The sequence below is a fragment of the Elephantulus edwardii genome, unplaced genomic scaffold (genome assembly GCF_000299155.1).
Source record: "Elephantulus edwardii isolate Elephantulus edwardi_28Jun2011 unplaced genomic scaffold, EleEdw1.0 scaffold00503, whole genome shotgun sequence".
NCBI classification, from domain to species: domain Eukaryota; kingdom Metazoa; phylum Chordata; class Mammalia; order Macroscelidea; family Macroscelididae; genus Elephantulus; species Elephantulus edwardii.
Window position 1 is genome coordinate 482,023 of NW_006400253.1, and position 7,348 is coordinate 489,370.

Below are 7,348 nucleotides of genomic sequence, written 5' to 3' on the forward strand. Positions count from 1 at the left end.
ACTGTCCCTCCACCCTTCCAAGCTTGAGAACCCTCTTCAAGGACTGGTCTCTCCTTGCAACATGTCCAAAGTATGTCAGATGAAGCTTCAGAATCCTTGCCTCCGAGGAGCAGCCTGGTCACGCCTTCTCTAGGATGAACCTGTTTGTTCTCTCAGCAATCTACAGAATATTCAATACTCTTCTCCAATACCACACATCATAGGGTCACAAAATTTGATGAGTAGTAGGAGGGATGGGTTAAGGAAATGGGAAAGATCCAGTGTGAAAAAAAATGTATAAATTTTTTTAAATAAACCAATACAAAATAAAAATTTTATTATTAAAGAGCCAGAGGAAGAGAACATACTAAGTTGGATCAATAAAGGATCCAGGCTCCTGTCGTAGCAACACTACTAGATGTTGACATAGTCTCAGCAACCTTCATCATCTTCTTCTTTATTTGTGTTTTCTGCTTGGGACTCAGGAGCTATGAATGAAAATGTGGTGACACGGTTGTTCTCATCTAACTTAACCAGAAAAATTCTGTAGACCACCTGGCGTGATGACACCCAAACAAACGAACCTATCACAGACGTATGTGTGTGTATAAAGTCACTGGGTTGGCCCTCTTCATTGCCCTGTGGTTATTTTGGGTCAAGACACCATCAGCTTTAGCCTGGGTAGCCTTCCTCAGAAGATGCAGCCACTCCTGCTCCTGTTGGCCTTTCACCTTCTTCCTGGATCTATAGCAGGTGAGTGACCCTCTGCATCCTAGGAACCTGAGCCTATTTCCCTGAAACACTTGTATTCCTGGTTCTCCTGCCCAGTGCTAGGAAGGAATTTAATCCATGTAATCCATAATTTTTAGAGATACGAGCTTTCATGTCAAACCCAGACTAAGCAGTCTCATATTGGGTAGAAGTTATGCAAGGATGACTAGACACCCTGGATATTCTAGTAGGTGTTAGACTATGGTGGATTTTTGTCAAATTTCCCAGTTTAGGTGAAATCACAAGAGGACTGCCACCACTTACAGGCTTACTAGGTATTAGCTTCCCCCTAGTTTCTCCTGACTCCTGTGAAGCAGATTATTCTTACAAAGACATTTGGAAGAAAATATGAAAGTAAGTAATTAAAATCCCTTTTAACATGGCAAGAAGCTAAACAATAATTCATTGCTAATAAGTCAAAACCAATTCATAATTTACTCTCCACCAAGTTTTCAGAGCCTATAAATTGCACAGGAGGAGTTTTCCCATCTTTCTCCTTTGGAGCAACAGGTGGCTTCAAACCTAGGGTTTCTGGGTTGACAGATCAACTTCTTACCCACTTCCCTATCCCAGGAAAAGGAAATGAAAACATAAAGAATTAGAGTAATGCTGTTGGCTTAGGTATAGTTGAGTTTGTTGTGCAATGAACAATAAAAGGAAACACCTCCAGGTCCTATGCTATCCTTACAACACTTGCTGTCATGCTTATGCTTATTGTTAGAGTCAAAGCCGAAGTGTTTGCTGTGGAGTTAAAACCAACTCCTACCTGATCCTCCAGGGAGTTTTCAATGCTGTAAATTGCATAGAAAGAGATCACCCCATCTTTCTCCCAAGGAGACGGATTTGCATGGCCAGGAATGCGGAGTCTCTGGGTTAGCAGCACAACCCCTTTCTCTCTGTCTTCAATATGGATTGAAGCTCAACATCAAGAAGACAAAGATTCTCACCACTAGGCCAACTGGCAGCATCATATCAGATGGAGAAGAAATTGAGGTTGTTAGCAGTTACAGCATGCTTGGATCCATAATCAAAACTCTTCACACCAGCAGTCATGAAATCAAAAGACAAATTGCATTGGGAAATCTGCTGAAGTGGACCTCTCCAGAGTGCTGAAGAGCAGTGAAGTCAGTCTAGATACAAAGTTGCACCTAATCCACGCCATGGTCTTCTCAATTACTTGTTATGCTTCTGAGAGCTGGAAAATGACTATGGATGACAGAGGAAGAATAGATGCCTTCAAATTGTTGTGCTGGAGAAGAGTCATGAACGTACCACAGACTGCAAGAAAACCATATGGCTGTCTTGGAGAGGGTGAAACCGAGTATCTCCTTGGAGGCTAGGATGTTAAAGGTGCAACTAACTTACTTTGGGCGCATGGCCAGGAGAGATGGGTTCTTGGAAGAGGACATCATGCTCAGAAGGGTGGATGGACAGCACTTGGGAGGGAGACACCCGATGGGATGGATTGATACAGTAACTGGGGGGATGGGGTGTTGTGTGTCAGAACTGGTGAGACCGGCTCAGGACAGGGAAGCATTCAGAGCTACTGTACATAGGGTCACTATATATCACAGGCGACTCAATGTACATAATAACAAAAACATACTAAGACAAGATTGGAAGCAGGAGTGGCATCAACTCCCTAAATAACATACCTCTGGAAAGTCTATAAACTTTGATAAATGTTGATAATTGTAGAGGGTCTTCAGGCCTTTTGTTCATGGGTGGCTATGAGACATGCTCGACTCAAAGGCAATAATCAACAATAACAACAGAACTAGAGCATTTGTGCTATTAGAGTGTTGGTGTCAAAATCATTTCAGTGTTTTTGACGTCTTTCTCCAGCGTCAGTGATCAATCCTGACCAGCAGAGAAATTCAAGTTGCAATTTATCTCAAAGAATTTATATTGTCTAACCTTTTTTAGTTCTAGTTAGCGTCTCTGCCTCCCCAGGCTTTGTCATTGCAGTCAACAATCCTGAGAGTCCTTTGGTTTTGACTCTCACAAATATAATTCATACCAAGGTTCATCCAAAGGCTTATTGGGAGTGGCTTGATGATACAATCATAAAAATATTTACTGAAGTTCCAAGATGTAATAGGTTCTGAAAAGCCTAAAACTATTCTAAAATTCTAACTCCATAAACATAAAGGTATATCATTAGAAAATACCACAAACTTAGTAGAAGCTCAGACAGGTCAGGAAACAAACACAGAATAGTCCGAGGATTCTTATGCAGGATACTTTAAGATGACTCTGTCGGGTTATTGATAACATATGCAACCCTCTATCCATGTGCCTAATGTGGGCTGTCTGGAACATGCACTGTCAGCTTTTAAGAGGGAGTGTTAGAGATTAGACAGTAAGAATGGACACTGTGCCAGAAACTACCTTTCAAGAGAACCATGGACCATCTGACCCAGCATCTCCAGGGCAATGCTGACCCTTTCATCAATCATCAAGTATGGACCCTTTCATCAATCATCAAGTCACCTCTTCATCAAACTTTTCTTTTGAAGAGGAGATCACTGAAGGTAATGTAGCAAAGCCCCATTCACATCCATACATGACATTTTTTTATTTCAGTGGGAAGTCAAGAAGACTTGTACTGATATCCTTGTGTGAGTAGACTTTGTACTGACAGCACTTCACTGCAGGGGATGATGAGGGGCAGATGTTACAAGTACTTCTATTTCCATATTTGTTCTTCAGGGGAGCCCCTGAAGCTGTCTGTAACACAGGCCAAAGGGGGTCTCATCAGAGGAACCATTAGTGAGCAGGATGAGGTGGAGAAAAGAAGGTCAGCATGTAGCTTATGAAGGCAGAGGTTGGAGAAAGTGGGAAAGATCAGAGAGGTACCTCACTGGATGTTTTAGGCAGACAGTGGAGTTTGACAGCAGGTATCGATCAATTCATTTCATAGGAACTGAGGGCTAAAGGGAATCCCACAACTGCTTACCTTAAATGCTCTTCTTGAGAAGTCAAAGGCTCAAGCTCAAGGGTCCCCTCCTTCCAGCATTTCCCCTCATCAACAGCCCTACCCTGACTCAAGAATTATAACAATGCCTTTCAGTTGTGCATGGTGAACCTGAAGAAAAAGATGGCTTCCATTAAGGTGAGATTTAACCCTAGCCTGGCCTGGCTCTGGGGACAAGGATGTTTCAGGAATCTCTACGATCTGAAGACTCTTGCTAGCAATAGGGGGATGCCTTCATTTCCTTTACTGGAATAACATGACTGGAATAGCCAAGCTGGGGAGTCACTCAGACCTGTAGGAGCTGACCTGGGGTGAATCAGAAAAGCAGGTATTCTTCTTGATTCCTTGAGGTTCTGGTAATTTGAAGACAAGATCTGTCCCCATGATCCACATGTCTAATAAGAGACTTCCAGAACAAGCACTATCAGCTTTCAGGAGGGCCCACTGAGAATTGAAGGGAAGGGCAGGTTATCAAGCCAATAAGAATTTCTTTCGGCAGAGTCCAGGACAATTTGTCCCAATAACTAAAGGGCAAAGCTGATCTTGTCTTCAATCATCAGTTAGGATGCCCGCTCCTTCCATCTTCCTTTTTTTTCCCCCCAGAGGAGATCATTGGAGGTCATGAAGCACGGCCTCATTCACATCCATTTATGGCATATGTGGTGTTATTTCAAGATGGGGAGTGGAAAAGGTGTAGTGGTTTCCTGGTGGAAGAAGATATTGTCCTGACAGCAGCTCACTGCTGGGGAAGGTGAGGGGTGGAACCTGCAAGGTATCTTCACATTCCTGCCACACGGGGACGCTACTTCATCTGGGTGTAACTCAGGCCCAAGAGTTCTCATCATCAGAACCATTTGAGAGTGGGATGAGGTGGTGAAAAGTGAGTCAACACGTAACCCATGAGGTCAGAGAATGGGGCAAGCAGAAGAGGTTAAGGAAGGACCATACTGGCTATTTCAGGCAGACAGTGGAGGTTGAGAGCAGAAATGGTCAAGCCATTTCATATGACCTGAGGCAAAAGAGAAATTCCACAACCACCTACAAGCTACAGAGAAACCAAAGGCTCAGCAAATTCAAGATCAAGGGCCCCTCCCACCAGCATTTCCCTCAGCAGCCGCCCTCCTGTCCCCAACTGTCACCTGCTTTAGGGCTCCAGTTGTGAGAACCTCTTCTTTTATCCCTGTACAGCCTCATGACTGTCATCTTGGGGGCCCATGATATTGTGTTGCAAGAAAAGACAAGGCAGAATATTGATGTGAAAAAAGCCATCCCCCACCCTAAGTATAACAATATGACTGATATTAACGACATCATGATACTACAGGTGAGGCACAATCCCTGCTGCTCCTGCTCCCTTGGGTTCAAGAAATTTCTCCTTCCACCGGGACCCCTGCCTTCCTTATCCTGGCTGCTTCACTAATCCCAGGTCCTGGGAGGAGAAGGGATCAAGTGCAGCCCATCAGGCTCTGCAGGGCAGCAGTCTCTGAGTGACCAAGACTTTGTTGTTTCCTTCATCAGCTGGACACAAAGGCCCAACTGACTGCAGCTGTGGGCCTAATCCGCCTGCCTGGAGAAAGTGACCATGTGAGGCCTGGGCAGGTGTGCAGTGTGGCTGGATGGGGCAATATCTCTGTCAATGAACAAACAAGCAAGCTGCACGAGGTGGATCTTGTCATTCAGGAAGACTTCCAGTGTGAGAGCCGCGTGCTGGATTATGACAGGACCACTGAGCTGTGCGTGGGAGACCCTCAGAAAAAGATGTGTTCCTCTGAGGTGAGACTTAGCATTAGCCTGGCCTTACTCTGGGGAGAAGAATATTTGAAGAAGACCTAGGATGTAAAGATCTAGCAATACGGGGAATGCCTTCACTCACTTTTCTGAGATAACAAGAGTAGCAAACTACCTAGTGACTCAGGCCTCTGTGAGTTTCCCAAGTGTAAGTCAGAAATGTGTTCCTCCAGAAAGATGAATTTGTAATTCTTTATTCCATCCCAAAGTAATAGGGGGCCTAGTTGTAAGAAACATCACTATAGTCCCAAAGGCGCTCCTCAGGAGAAAGTCGGGCAAATCCTCCTGTGTGATTAGTCATCTCTAAAATCTCACTGGAGGATCAGTTATGAGTCAGTTCACAGTTGACAGCAAAACAACAACAATAATATGCCATCTCAAACATCCCTATGGCACAATGACTTTCTATTCAGTTTCTCTGGTTTGAACCTTCTCAAAGATGTTCCATAACCTTTATATGGAAGAAAACCCAGTGAGCAGTTTGACTCTATAACATTTAGAATTACTATGAACTGAAATATCCAGAGCTTGTTTGAATTTTTTTTTTAATTTAATGTGGGGGAAGTAGAGAGGATTGTCCCACCCACCTAGAGCACACGAACAAGGAAAAGTTCTCCCTCCGCATTGAACAATCAAAACCATGTAAATACTCAAGAGCTGTCATCACCCTGGTCAATGTAGTGTCTTCCATTAACCATCTGCCTTTTCTTAATCAGTAGCTGGGAAGCAAAGTTCTACAGCTCCTTAGAAAGCAAGAGTCTTGACATTAGTGAAGGAGATAGATCACAACCTAGGCATGAAACAATACTGATGTCAAGCATTACATTTTGGCACCCAGGGGGTTCCTAGAGAGGCTTATAACCCCCCTCTTTTTACCTCATTGAGGCAGTTTTCTCCAAGAATGTAGAGGGAGGCAGGACCAGCAAAAAAATTAACTCAGCCTTTCCTCTCTGTGTTCCCAGGGAGACTCTGGAGGCCCCTTGATATGCAGAAATGTGGCGCAGGGCATTTATTCCTTTGGAAATGAAGAAGGAACTCCCCCATGTATCTTCACCAAAATCTCCAGTTTCTTACCCTGGATAAAGAAAACAATAAAAAGTCTCCACTTGGAAGAATCACCCTGAGCCCCTCTATGCTTGATCATGTTCTCTCAACAGTAAGAACCTTAATAAATGTGTCCTAACAGCAAGAAAATGATTGTGTCTTCATTATTCACTCACATATTTAGCAGCAATTCCAGATGAGGGAGCTCTAGAGACCTAGTGGGTAAGGAGTTGCACTGCCAAACCAAATGTAGGCTGTTCAAGTCTAACAAATGCCCCAAGGAAAAAAGAAGAACAATCGTCTATGGTGCAATTTATACCCTCTGAACACCCAGGTCAGGATCAGATATGAGTGAGTTTTATCTTGAAGGCAATGAGATTCTGTCTTTTTCTCTCTTTTACTTTGGCTTTTTTTAATCCTCATTGAGGCAGACCTATAGATAATCATGTTCTGAATCATGTTCTTTCCCCTACTTTACATCCACAACTCATATGCAACGAGTCAACCAGCTCTTTCTTATCTATTGTATCTCTAAGGCCTGCCCTTCTGCAGGACTAAAGCAGAACACCCCCAGTGGGAGACCCAAGCCTCCCAGGGTCTATGCACAGATGAACTGTTCAGCTATGCTTCCTGTGTTATGTGGCAGAGAGTAAGGGGTGCACACTGGGTTGAGAAAGACAAGTTGGCCCATCCTAAGACTCTCGGAAGATGAAGAATCAAATATTTCTGCCTAATAATCAAGAATACTGGCAGCTTTGAAAGGGGAGGTCCTTGAGAACTTTCTCATTC

The 7,348-nt window shown here is 43.7% G+C and overlaps 1 protein-coding gene across 1 annotated transcript; it reads left to right on the plus strand.

Annotated features, from left to right (window-relative positions):
• The first annotated feature begins 665 nt into the window (after positions 1-665).
• LOC102846801 (granzyme H-like) lies at positions 666-6,639 on the plus strand. Its single transcript, XM_006903067.1, has 5 exons — positions 666-732; positions 4,331-4,478; positions 4,916-5,051; positions 5,246-5,500; positions 6,478-6,639. The coding sequence occupies exons 1-5, from the start codon at positions 678-680 to the stop codon at positions 6,637-6,639; spliced, it is 756 nt and encodes a 251-aa protein (XP_006903129.1). The 5' UTR covers positions 666-677.
• Positions 6,640-7,348: the final 709 nt, after the last annotated feature.